The 14,881-nt window shown below is 34.7% G+C and overlaps 1 protein-coding gene and 1 pseudogene across 1 annotated transcript; both read right to left on the bottom strand.

Annotated features, from left to right (window-relative positions):
- Positions 1–7,324: 7,324 nt before the first annotated feature.
- Positions 7,325–9,367, bottom strand: LOC126627277 (uncharacterized). Its single transcript, XM_050296748.1, has 2 exons — positions 9,240–9,367; positions 7,325–7,960 (listed from the first exon to the last, which is right to left on the bottom strand). Exons 1-2 carry the CDS (start codon positions 9,319–9,321, stop codon positions 7,491–7,493), a joined length of 552 nt encoding a protein of 183 aa, XP_050152705.1. The 5' UTR covers positions 9,322–9,367; the 3' UTR covers positions 7,325–7,490.
- A 2,709-nt stretch (positions 9,368–12,076) lies between these two features.
- Positions 12,077–14,073, bottom strand: LOC126627262 (uncharacterized; annotated as a pseudogene).
- Between the last annotated feature and the right edge of the window lie 808 nt (positions 14,074–14,881).

Genomic DNA, 14,881 nt, shown 5'->3' with positions numbered 1-14,881 from the left:
TAGTCACAAAGTAGCCTCTTACGCTATATTTGGATGAAAAAATTTAAGATTACTAAGGAATTTCAAAATGATGGAAATTAAATTGACATGATTTTATTTTCTAGAATTTGTGAATTTTCTTGTTTGGTTAACCTAAAAGAACAATGGAATTGAATATGGAATTTGTTATTTTTAAACTCTCAATCATAGAAATTGAGAAATGACACCTATTTACATAGAATTTAAACTTGGGAAGTAGAGGTCCCAAATTCCAAATTTTTTTCTATGCGGAAATTCTAAATTTCTATGGTTATGAATCCAAACAAGGGAACTGGTTCATATCAATTTATAAATTCTGACTTTTACACAAATTCCAAGTTTATTTCCCTCATCCAAACGTAGTGTTAGGATTTTGTAGCCGTTTCAGCATTCTCGTTTATTAATAATATTCTTATTATTCTTGTTAGTCTTGTTCGTTGCGCATTCTGATATTCAACTGATTTTTCACCTAAATCATAATCGTATCAAATTCCATATATTTGTATGTATTACAAAATCAGATGCCATACATATAATTAGTTGCAAACCCATACATAATAATCGCTCCGTTACAGTATTCAGCAAATCACCCCAGCTGCCAGAGATCGATACCGACATTGTTGGGATCACGGTAACTCAATCTGTTTGGTGTTTGGAGCATAAGTGGCGTGATATGAGTAGAATGAGCATGCTTCAAAGTTGAAATAGAGGTTATGTATTTGGTGTTGAGGCAAGTCCATCTCATTTTTACCACCTAATTAGATCAGCTGCCCGCTGGCTGGGGATGTAGCAGCAGCAACCACACAACTAATGTACGTTTTGGTAAGTAATGTCCGCACTCCCCTTTATAATCATTTCAGTTGGTAATAATATGGTAGCGTAAGCGCAAGCAGAGAGCCGACCAGCTTCAAACCACCGTGGGATGACCCAAATTGACCTAGGCCTACCTTTTCCTATATGTTGTAAATCTTCCATTACTTATTCCAACTTGATTAATTACCTTCTATTGTTTGTGAAAATCATACATCATTCTTACTTTTCATATGAGAGATGTTTTATGCACTCTCTTACTTTTCGGTAACAATCAATGGAGTATGAATAGACACAACTGAGGGAAGAGACTATACAATTAAATAACTCATGAAATTGGTCTAATCATTTGGGTTCGCTTTGTAGGACATAGTAGAAACCAACAATCGACACAAGGGAAAGAGAAGGAGCAGGTATCTACAACCAATACTGAAACCGAAACATCCACAAAACTCAAAAGACAAACGACGACTCGACAATGCAGAAGCTTGCCTGCTCGAAGGCAAGGTGTATGTCAATCATTCACTAAAATTGTTGATTAAAAACACACGTACACTCTCAAAGCAAAAACACCACCAGTTCAAGCAAATCAAAGCAAAACATCGATTCAAATTAATAGGCACTGCACATTTATCATATTCCAAGACGAGTTCCCAAGGCCAGTGCTAGCAGGGCGAACGTCTAGGGCCCAAAATAATTGGGGGCACCAAATTTATTAGGACGGTATATTTATACATGTTTTCATAAAAATATAAATTTATATAATTTGGTTCAATGACAAAAAAATTGAATTAGAACTGGTGGTTTTGTTATTTGAAATTAATGAAAAAGTCTTAGGTTCAAAACACCATGTGTGCTTATTTATTTTTCAATTTTTACAAATTTCTTTTCATCATAAGAGCATAAATAAATAAAACTTGACTAAATGAACAAGAAGTTTAATAAGAATCAATGGTTTTTGTTGTTTAAATTTAACGAGAGGTCCTAAGTTAGAAATGCTAAGTGCATGTTTATTATTTTCAATTTTTATGAATTTTTGTTTGATTGTTAATTTATTTTTAATTAGTAGCTAGTAGCTATGTGGGTTGTTGTTTTTAAACATTTGTTACAATTCAAGTCTAATTTTCAACAAAAAGTCATGCGTTGACCAAATTTGTAAATTATATGACGTGTCATAAAAAAGCTTAATTTAGTACCCATTTATTACTTATACATATCAATTAAATACTAAAAAACATCATTATTTTTTTAGTCCCATATTGACAAGGTTAGTAAATAAGAAAAAACACCTCACGATTTAAACAAAAACACTTTTAAAGTTCAGATAGAAAACAAAACTCATATATATCTACATGTAAACCTAGAGTTTTTTTTTTTTTTTTCCTTCTCATGATACAAAATAAATTATTTTTTCCGTGTTTATAAATTATTAAGTTTGAAATGCTTTTCTAAGTATAATTTTATCGATGTCTTACGTGTGAAAACAAATAATTTTATTATATAAAGTGAGGACACATTTTTTAGCGTCGTCCCGGACCTCAAAAATCTCTAGACCGGTCCTGAGCACATGCAAGGGACAGCCAAATTAAACACAGAAAACACCCAACAAGAAGTATATATACCAGTGACGACAACAGAGCTATCTAGCTTAATTATTCCAAGACATACGTGGGTGCACAACAACATATATATAACATAGAGTACTAAAATGAAACGATAATTCAACAGCTGCTGCATACATGCACCCAGTCCTCCTTAGCTTCAGCAATCAGCAAGCGGTATATCATCGAGCAAACAGGGGTGCAAGGGCGCATATCCCCTCCATTTTCCTCGAGTAGTTTTTTTAAAGGGGTAGGTGGAGTTTAATCCTTGGCATAGATCAACTTTTCATAAAAACCTGGTACAAGATAAAAAATTTAAATTAGTCCCTTGACTGGATGTCCACCTCAGAATTAACATTAAAACTCATATTTCATTGGATTTAATGTCTTTATGTGTATTTTAGTTCCTAAAATACCCCCACAATTAATATTTGATTTGAGGGCTTCATTTCCTCCTATAAAATAAGAAATTCAGTTACATACCAAATAAGAAAACAAAATTATTGATTAGAATTCAAAAAGTTTCATATCACAATGAAACAAAACTCTAGAAATCAAATTTTAATGAATACATCATACCAAATAAGTAAATAATGTACCTAAACCATGGTACCTATATCACAGTACCTATAACATGGTACCTATATCATGGTACCTAATACATGGTACCTGCAAATTAAAAAAACATTATTAGGATTTTAATGTACCTCAACCATGGTACCTATGTTGGATTAGTGTACCTCATTTCTATAGTGCTCCAAAATATAGAGGAGCGAATGGCATGAGAACTATTAGAAACCATGTGCAATACACATATGCAGATCATATACAAATATTGAACTAATATATCAAGTATACCACAAACAAACAACAAATCCTAACAAAAACCCATGTACACGATTTTAGTGAAAATGCTAAACTTCCTAGACAAAGAAACGAATCTGCGCAACACCATAGAAGAGGACGATGAAAGATTCATACAATTGAACTTTTGTGTTTAAAATGGGCAAAAATTAAAAATATATTAAGTAATAATTGCACACTCATAACTCAGCATTTAAAATTTGTTATTGTCCATAATCACATATGGGCAATGTTGGAAAAATAGAATCAATAAAACCACCAAAAAAATAAAAGCTGCCATGGATAATATATATTGACATGGATGTATAGTCAAAGGACTATAATCAATACTTAATCTTGTATAAGACATTTTTCTAATTATAATCTTAAGCAAGGATTAAAATCACATTTACCATTTTTTAAATCCAGGCAGTCATCAAGCATGTGGGTACCAATCTCATAACAATAAACACACTCAAGGAGAACAGCACGCCCCCACTCTACTACATAGCCCTTGCCAACCTGAGTTACGCCTTTTGGAAGCCGTTTCCTCCAGGGGCACATACCAGGAAAGTGCCCAAACTCGGAGCAAATTGCACAAGTAGACGGCATAGAGGAAAATGTGCCTGGCTCGATTATGAGTTTACGACGGGCTAGGCATGTGGGATTATTATCCTCCTTGAGAAAAGCTGGAAGAGTATTCTTCTCCTCAAGCTGGAGTTTGAGTCTGAGAGTCTTGGGCAGCCTCTACTTTTGTGAGATGAGTCGTCGGAGAGTCTTTAATAGAATCTTTTTCTTTATTCTTATCTGCACCTGTGTTTTAGAGAAAATGCACATATATATTAATCAGTAGCGGACCAAGGATTTAGCTCATGTGGGGCATAAAAAGAAAATTAACTACATATGTTTCAACAAATTATGAGAGTGAGGACATTCGTAACTTGAGACCACTTTCAATATTAGAAAGAGAACAAACACTAGACCAATAACTAATATAACTGGTAAGTAAGAAACCTAATATATGAAGTAAAAAGTTTTGACCTTTGACAATTAATAGCATTTTTAATAAGTTAATTTACAATTATCCAATAATGCATTTTTCATAAGCTTACTTTCAATTATCCAATAATGCATTTTGACCTTTTCACAATAATGCATTATAGTCTTATTAGCCTACAAGCTGTATCAACTACATAGTTAAAGTTAGAGATTGTATAACCAAGTGAGGGGCATATGCCCATACTTGGTCCCCCCAGTGACATTAATAATTTAGAAGATGAGCTAAGTAAGCGAGAACATCTGGATTCAACCCCTTATTTACTTTGTACCCTCAATTTCATTCATCAAATACTTATTACTACTACTTCTACTTCATGATCAATTACTTTGTACACAAGTAATAAATATCTACTCGAAGTATTTTTACACGAGTGGCCGGCATGGCCAAATCAAACAGAACTGCGGTACTTAGCTAACAGAGCCGGCCCTGAGATTTCAGGGCCCTGTGTGAAAGTGAATTGGAGGCCCTAAAAAGTACTAAGAATTTATTTATTTTTTATATTTTTTTGTTCAAAATAATAATTTTAGTTTTCAATTGAGCTTCTATAAATTCTAATAGCACAAACAAATTTAACAAATTAACAAGTGGAAAGGTGGCATATTGTTTTTCCTTAACTATTTAGAGGGTTAGGGTTCAAATTTGTATGTTATTCTGTGGAATTTTTATATTATTTTGTGAAAGTTTATGCATTTAATAAAAATATAAACTGAAAAAATGATGGAGATGAGTTTCGAACCCGCAATAATTCCACTTGCACTAAGACTCAAGTTTGTAATATTTTACAAATACTACTGCATACAAGTAAATGCATGTAAAATTGAAAAATCGGGGGCCCTTTCAATTTAGGGCCCTATGCGGTAGCACCACTTGCACCCCCTCATCGCCGGCCCTGTTAGCTAACCAATCAAAGTTGCGATTCTTAATGGATTCTTAAATTAAAATCTAGCTATTAATAATTAAAAAATGCAAAAAATTAGGCATCAAGTACCCTAATTAAATTCAAGCACCGAACCCTAAAAACACATGCAGATTGCAACAAACATATGCAGCCGGAATTGAAAGCAAACACCACCGGTTCAAGCAAACCAAATCAAATCAAAACGTCAATCCAAATTAACTAAATATGTTTCAACAAATTATGAGAATGAGGGACATTCGTAACTTGAGATCACTTCAATATTAGAAAGAGAACAAACACTATACCAATAACTAATAACTGGTAAGAAACCTAAAATATGAAGTAAAAAATTTTGACCTTTCGCAATTAATAGCATTTTAATAAGTTAATTGCAACTATCCAATAATGCATTTTAGTCTTCAACGGGATAGATTTGTTTTATGTGGCCGCGCGAATATTAACCTATGGTCTTACTAGCCTATAAGCTGTATCAACTACATAGTTAAAGTTGACAACTTGTATAACCAAGTGAGGGGATAAGCTAAGTAAGCCAGAACACCTGGGTTCAGGCCCCCTAGTATTCTCCATCTCACTCTTTCAATCATCAAGTACTTATTACTAACACTTCTACTTCATGCTCAATTACGTTCTACACAAGTAATAAAGAGCTACTTGTTCTACACGGGTGGCCGGCCTGCCAAATCACAAAACTTTTGTTAGTTCTAGAAACCTGATAAAGTCGAAAGCTAGACTTGTTGATCAAGGAAAGCTACACTCATTGATCAGTACTCGAACTCGAGGATGAGTAAGAGTAGACTTGTTCCATATATTGGAAAAAGGAAATGTGACAGTTCCAAGCGAAATGCTGAAGATCTGTGTAATTGTGCCAAAAAATGTTTGGGAAAATTTCAAAGGTTGATGAAATGCTTGTTTCGAGGCAGAAAAAGAATGAAACTATGCTGGTTTCATTTGTGTTGCTGCCTCCCTCGGCTCTCCAAAGCTATGCCCCAATGGACAAGCTTTGCAAGAGGAAACATTCGCTGCCGAATGATGTGGACTATTACATTGAACTTTTCTAGTTGAATTTGTTTGCATGTTTGACCTTTTGTAACATGGCAAGTCACCGTTGGTCCACTACTTTCGGACGCATTGTAGTACAAAAACATTGTCCTTGTCTGAAAATTTGATTTGCCCTGCTCGTAATGAAAAATAATGAACGAAGAGCAACAAGAGAGATAAATGCACATATTTTCCGTACGACAATTTTTTGGGATCGCAGACATTATAAATTTTATGTAAGAGCTGATTTAATTAGACAGTTATTGAATATCTTCTTCTTAATCAACTAAATGCGACCCTTATTTGATGACAACAATAAAAAAAAACATTTGCGCATTTTTCTAAACCATTAGTAAAAGCGGCTCACTAAAAAACGCAATCTATTTTCATAATCTTTACAATTATTATATTTTGCATAAACTAAATATAATAAAGACGAAAATTTTACGACTACTCAATCTTTTTCTACTCAAGAACTAATACTACTTGTTAGTCGTTTCTTGTACGATCAGTAATAAATAAATGTCTCATAATATTTCCTTTTTCAATTTAGGAAAAAAAAAAGAAAGAAGAAGATTGTATGTTTGTTGTATATTTAAAATATATTTTGAAAAGACAAGATATTTTCCCCCTTCAAAACAATCATGAAGGCTTTTGCCATTTGGGGAAATTTGCAACGTATTGTTCAAGGGAACCATGAATGCAGCAGCACTGCACAATTAACCCCAACAACAAACAATCGACACGACACTAACTGATACGAACCCCAACAACCATTACTTATGCGAAATATCTACAAAACTCACAAGACCAACAATAACTCAAAAATGCAGAAGCTTGCCTGCTCGAGGGCAAGGTGTCTGGATAATTCACTACAACTGTCGATTAAAAACACACGCATACCCTCAAAGCAAAAACACCACAAGTTCAAGCAAATCAAATCAAAGCAAAACATCGATCCAAATCAATAGGCACTGCACATATATGACATTCCAAGACGAGTAATTGCAAAGGACAGCCAAATGACACAGAAAACACCCAACAACAAAGCATATATATCCAATTATCCACAACGACAACATAGCTATCTAGCTTAATTATTCCAAGACATACGTGGGTCCACACCAACATATATAACATAAAGCGCTAAAATGAAACGATAATTCAACAGCTGCTGCATACATGCACCCAGCCCTCAGCTTCAGCAATCAGCAAGTGGTGTACCATCGAGCAAACAGGGGTGCAAGGGCACATCCCCTCCATTTTCCTCAAGTAGTTTTTTAAAATGCGGGCAGTCATTAAGCATGTGGGTACCAATCTCATAACAATAAACACACTCAAGGCGAACATCACGCCCCCACTCTACTACATAGCCCTTGCCAACCTGAGTTACACCTTTTGGGAGTCGTTTCCTCCAGGTGCACATATCATCCCAGTGGTCAGGCTCAGAGCAAATTGCACAACTAGACGGCATAGAGGAAAATGTGCCTGGCTTGATTATGAGTTCATCAGCTAAGCATGTGGGATTATTGTCCTCCTTGAGAAAAGTTGGAACAGTATCCTTCTCCACAAGCTGGAATTGAGTCTGAGAGTCTTGAACAACCTCTACTTTTGTGAGATGAGTCGTTGGAGAGTCTTTAACAGAATCTTTTTCTTTATTCTTACCTGCATCTGTGTTTTAGAGAAAAGCATTGATACATTAATCAGTGGCGAACCAAAGATTTAGCTCAAAAAAAAAAAACAAATTAACTAAATATGTTTCAACAAATTATGAGAGTGAGGACATTCGTAACTTGAGACCACTTCAATATTAGAAAGAGAACAAACACCATACCAATAACTAATAACTGGTAAGAAACCTAAAATATGAAGAAATTTTTTTTGACCTTTAACAATTGATAGCATTTTTAATAAGTTAATTTACAATTTTACAATAATGCATTTTAGTTTTCAATGGTATAGATTTATTTTATGTAAACGCACAAATATTAACCTAGTCTTATTAGCCTACAAGCTATATCAACTACATAGTTAAAGTTAACTCTTTGGATAACCAAGTGAGGGGATAAGCTAAGTAAGCTAGAACACCTGGGTCCAGGCCCTTACTTGTATTCTCGATCTCACTCTTTCAATCATCAAGTACTTATTACTAACACTTCTACTTCATGCTCAATTACGTTCTACACAAGTAATAAATAGCTACTTGTTCTACACGAATGGCCGGCCTGCCAAATCAAACAGAATTGCGATACTTAATTGATTGAGAAATTAGTATCTAGCTTAGCTACACAATTCGGTTTAAAATTCTACTCAGTAACTGGGAAAACCATTCAAAGTTGCGATACTTAATTGATTGTAAAATAAATATCTAGCTATTAATAATCAAACACTGCAAAAAATTAGGCATCAAGTACCCTAATTAAGGGGGTGTATGCAATTGGAAATTTGAGAGATTTAAATGGATTTATAAATCAATGGATTTTTATGGAGTTTATTGATTTGTAGAAATTCTATGTAAAATTTTGATTCAATTCTCTCGAAATCTCATGGGAAGATGTGAGATTTGTGAATACTTAAAATACACTACAAATTATCCCTAATTCCTCAACTTTTTCAAATTCTTTAAATTCAAATTATAATTGAATACACCTAAAATATTTTTAACTTCTTTAAAATTCTAATTGAATGCATCCGGATTCCTAAGAATTTTTAAAAACTATCTTAAAATCCGGATTGAATACATATTGAATTTCAGATAATCACTTAAAATCCTAATTGAATACACCCCCCGTCAATTAAGCACCGTAACCTTGAGAACACAAACCCTAATTAAATATAATGCTACTGCTAATCGTCCCCTAAGAACAAAATTGAAACAGATAATCGTCCCTTCACAAACCCTAAAAACAAAAACTGACAAGCGTACCAATACTAGGAGTCCTATTCTCACCTTGTAGCTTCGTGGGTTGGTCCGGAGTTTGATTCTCCCTCTCCGCGGATTCTCCTGATCCGCCTTCGAATCGCCGTTTCATGGCTTTGTGTTTGTCAGAGAGGAGAAATTTTTAGTTGTGACGGGAAATTTTATTTTTTAAGTTATTAACTTTTTAGCATATATATCTCACTATTTGTTTAGTGATACGTGGTGTACCACCCGTGTACCGGTATCTCTCGTGAGAGAGAGAGAGAGAGAGAAGGGGACACGAGTTTGGGTTTGGTGATAACTTTTTGTTTACTTTTGTCAAGATTACCAAACTTCTAAACTTCAACGTAAATTGATTGGATTATTACTTTAATATTATTTTTTTGTCGAATATATTATTTAAGTGTTAATTAATATGTTTATTTCAACATGTCAAAGCATTTCTACAGGAGATTTGACTATAACACCCTCCAAACATTTAACCGATTATGTTTTCTTTTCCTTAGAAGGATTTGACTATATACCCTTCACAAAAGACTGTTTACTACCCTCATGTTTCGTGGTTTTCAACATTTAGTACATCAAGTTTTTTTCGTCTCAGAATCATACTTAAAGTGTAAATTTTGGGACAATCTCATACATCCGTTAGTCAAACTGTTAAGTCTCCCGTTAACTGTGACGTGGCGCCTATGTGGACAATGACTGGGCACCACATGTCATCCACGTGGAAATTAAAAATAAATTATTTATAAAATAAATATTAAAAAATAATATATATATATATATATATATATTTATAAAAATAAAAAAAATAAAAAACCTTCATCTTCCCTAGATTCGGAGGAAGAAGAAGAAGAAGAAGAAGAAGAAGAAGAAGAAGAAGAAGAAGAAGAAGAAGAAGGAAGAAGAAGAGAAAAAAAAACCGAATCTGCACCCAGATTCAAAGGAAGAAGAGGAAGGAAGAAGGAGGACGAAGGAAGAAGGAGGAAGAAGAAGAAAGAAGAAGAAAAGAAAAAAAAAAAAACCTTCATCTTCCCCAAGAGGAAGAAGAAGAAGAATGAGGAGAAGGAAGAAGGAAGAAGGAAAAGAAGGGGAAGGAAGAAGGAGAAGAAGGAGAAGAAGGAGGAAGAAAAAAAAAAGTTGCAGTTGGAGGAAGAAGAATAAGAAGAAGAAGAAGAAGGAAGAAGGAGAAAGAAGAAGAAAGAAAAAGAAAAAAAAAATGGAATCTACAACCCAGATTCAGAGGAAGAAGAAGAAGAAGAAGAAGAAGAAGGAGAAGGAAGAAGGAAGGAAGGAGAAAGAAGGAGGAAGAAGAAAAATAAAAAAATAAAAAGTAACCTTCATCTTCCCCAGATTCGGAGGAAGAAGAAGAAGAAGAAGAAGAAGGAGAAGGAAGAAGAAGGAAGAAGGAGGAAGAAGAAAAAAAAAATTGCAATCGGAAGAAGAGGAAGAAGAAGAAGAAGAAGGAAGAAGAAAGAAGAAAAAAAAAAAAACCGAATCTGCAACCCAGATTCGGTGGAAGAAGAAGAAGAAGAGGAAGGAAGTAGGAAGGAAAAGGAAGAAGAAAAAAAATAAAAAAAAACCTTCATCTTCCCCGGATTCGAAGGAAGAAGGAGGAAGAAGGAGAAGGAGGAAGAAAAAAAAAAAAAAAAAAAAAAAAAAAAAAGTTGCAGTCGAAGGAAGAAAAACAAAAAAAAACGTGGATGACACATGACGTCCAGTCATTGTCCACATGAGCACCACGTTACAATTAACGGCAGATTTAACAGTTTGACTAACGAATGTATTAGACTATCCCAAAATTTAAACTTTAGTATGACTCTAAGACGAAAAAAACTTGATGTACTAAATGTTAAAAACCACAAAACATGAGGGTAGTAAACGGTCTTTTACCCTTAAAAGATTATGTTTTCTTTTCCTTAGTTTTTATTTATTTATTTTGTGTGTGACCGTTTGTCAATTTAAAAAAGAGTGATACTATCTACACATTTATTTTCTTCGCAAACACGCCTCTCATTTCTCAATTGTCGGATCGAATAATTTGGAAAAGAGCAATAGCACTACCCTTCAAAAAATTCTCAAACGCAAACCATGGGTTATCAGCAAGACCAATTGGAGTATATATCAGAGGCAATACATGGCCCTAAACACCTTCTGGAAAAACAAGAAGCAACATCACTATGAAACCACCATCTCCATACCGACAAAGAAATGTGATACCAGAACTCCACACCATATGACAGCATACCAGATAATTAATAAGTTAATCCATGCATTCAACACCTCAGAACTAGAGGAACCAAACGAAGACTCCATACAATCATAAAACAACATCTCCAGTAACAGATAACAAAGGACCATGATTGAGATGAGAGTAAATCCAAAATCCAATATCAACATCCAAGCCAAAGTGAGGTACAATCGTTATCCAAAATGAAATGTGAAAAAGAGATCCACTAACCGCAACCAACGTTCCATATATTGGAAAAATGATTTGCTCAAGGGACGACATACATCCAATATCTGCTATGCAGCTGGAAGCAAGATTAGCTTCAGCATGATCTAATATTTCATCCAACTCTTTAGCCATCTGTAGAGTCGTAAGTACAAACAGTATACGAAAATAAATACAGATACAGTATGTTCTAAAATTTCATTAAAAATTTCCTGCCGGCACTCTAATATTCAATTTGGCACAATTAACCACCATTTTTGGTTTTGGAAACGGATTCAAAACTAACAATCGACACAAAAGAAAGAGGAGGACCATATGAACACCAACAACCATTACTTAACCGAAATATCCACAAAACTCAAAAGACCAACGACTCGAAAATACAGAAGCTTGCCTCCTCGAGGGGATGGTGTACGTAAATCATTCACTACAACTGTTGATTAAAAACACACGCACACCCTTGAAGCAAATAACACCAGTACAAGCCAATCAAATCAAGTGTCAATCCAAGTTAATAGGCACAGCACAGATAAGCCAAGTGCATGCAAAGGACAGCCGAATCAAACACAGAAAACACCCAACAACAAAGTATATATATCCGCGATGATAACAGAGCTATCTAGCTTAATTATTCCAAGACATACGTAGGTCCACGATAACATATATATAATATAGAGCACTAAAATGAAACGATAATTCAACAGTTGCTGCATACATGCACCCAGTCCTCCTCAGCTTCAGCAATCAGCAGGTGGTACATCAACGAGCAACCAGGCAGGCAAGGGCACATCTCCTCCAGTTTCCTTGAGTAGTTTGTTCCAATCCGGGCAGTCAGCAAGCCTGTGGGTACCAGTCTCATCACAATAAGCACAATTAAGGCGAAAAGCACGCCGCCCATCAAATCCATAGCCCTTGCCAACCTTAGTTACACCATAGGGGATCTGTTTCCTCCAAGGGCATTGATTGGGCCAGTGGCCAGGCTTAGTGCAAATTACACAACTAGACGGCGGCATTTGGGGAGGCTTCGCAACTATGGGTATGGGTGGGCCTTTGGGAAGTATGTCCTCCTTGAGCCAAGCTGGAAGAGTATTCTTCTCCTCAAGTTGGAGTTGAGTTTGAGAGTCTTCAGCACCCTCTACTTTTGTGAGATGAGTTGTCGGAGAGTCTTCAACACACTCTTTTTCTTTATTCTTATCTGCATCTGTGATTGAAAGAAAATGTGCAGATACAATAATCAGTGCCAGACCAAAGATTTAGCTCACATGGGGCATTAAAAAAACAAACTAAATCTGGGGCATGAAAAATAAACAAATTAACTAAATCTGTTTCAAAAAAATTATGAGAATTTGTAACTTGAAAACACTTTTAATATAAGAAAGAGAACAAAGACTAGGCCAACAACTAATAACTGGTGATAAACCTAATATGTGAAATAAAAATTTTAGATGTTCACGATTAATAACATTTTTAATAAGTTAATTTACAATTATCCAATAATGCATTTTAGTTTTCAATGGGAATATATTTGTTTTATGTGGGGGCACAAATATTAACCTATAGTCTTATTAGCCTACAAGCTGTATCAACTACATGGTTAAAGTTAGAGATTGTATAACCAAGTGAGGGGCATATGCCCATACTTGGACCTACGTAGGTCCGCCCCGGTGACATTAGTAATATAGAAGATAAGCTAAGTAAGCCAGAATATCTGGATTCGGGGCCTTATTTGTATTCTGGATCTCACTCATTCAATCATCAAGTACTTATTACAACTACTACTTGATGCCCAATTACGTTCTACACAAGTAATAAATAGCTACTTGAAGTATTTCTACACGAGTGGCCGGCCTGGCCAAATCAAACAAAACTGCGATACTCAATTGATTGAGAAATGAGTACCTAGCATAGCTACACAATTCGGTTTAAAATTCTACTCAGTAACTGGGAAGACCAATCAAAGTTGCGACACTTAATTGATTCTAAAATAAACATCTAGCTATTAATCATTAATCACTGCAAAAAATTAGGCATCATGTACCCTAATTAAATTCAAGCACCGTAACCTTAAAAGCACATGCAGCAGGAATTGAAATGCATGAACCCTAATTAAACACAATGCTGCTGCTAATCTTCCTCCTCACAAACCCTAAGACCAAAAATTGAAATAGATAATCGTCCTCCTCACAAACCCTAAAAACTAAAATTTAAAAGCATACCAATACTAGGACTCCGAACCTCACCTCGGAGCTTCGTGGGTTGGGCCGGAATTGGATTCTCCCCCTCCGCGGATTCTCCTGGTCCGCCTTCGAATGGGCGTTTCATGGTTTTGTGTTTGCAAAAAAGAGAGAGCGAGCGAGAGAGATAGAGAGAAGGGGGCACGATTTTTATGTTTTCCTTTCCGCCTTGGTCTTTTTTATTTAAGAAAACTAACGAAAACTTCAAAAAAAAATTCATTTTAATGAAAAGTCTTTTTCAAATGTATGGTGAATAGTACCAGAGAAATATATAAATGTGGTTTTTAATTAAAAGTGAATAGTAATGTGAGTGTTTTGTTAAAATTTCCTTTTATTTATATATTTATTTTGTGGAGTAAATTACCGATTTGCCCCTTGAACTATCATCTAACTTTCAATTTGCCACCTGAAATTTTTAATTGGAAAATTAAGGACTTAAACTAATTTTTTTTACCGATTTGCCCTATGCTGTTAATTTTTCATTCATCTTAAACTAATTTTTTTTACCGATTTGCCCTATGATGTTAATTTTTCATTCATTCTATCCAAATTTCTATTAAATTGAATCATGTGCATAACATGTAAGGGTAGTTCGGTTGCTTCATTCTTTAAAATAATTGAAAACCTTAAATTTCTAAAATATAAACATATGCAAATATGTGTGATTTTATAGCTTTTGTGTCTGAAGGTCTAGCGAAGTAACGCTTTTGTCCATAAAGGAGAGTCACGTGGTGTACACGTGATAAGAGTTAACGTTAATTTGGATGAAATCTATGAAAAACTAACGGTATGGGGGAAATCGGCCAAAAAAATAGTTTAAGTCCTTAATTTTCCAATTAAAAAGTTCAGTGGGAAAATCAAAAGTCAAGTGATAGTTCAGATGGCAAATTGGCAGTTTAACCTTTTTTATGTGTGTCTATTTAGAAAATTATCAAACTCATAAAAACATGAGGAAATTACAAACTAAGAAAACCCATAAAATT

This window comes from Malus sylvestris, chromosome 6, assembly GCF_916048215.2.
Source record: "Malus sylvestris chromosome 6, drMalSylv7.2, whole genome shotgun sequence".
Taxonomy (NCBI): Eukaryota; Viridiplantae; Streptophyta; class Magnoliopsida; order Rosales; family Rosaceae; genus Malus; species Malus sylvestris.
This window is presented reverse-complemented; position numbering and strand designations above follow the sequence as displayed.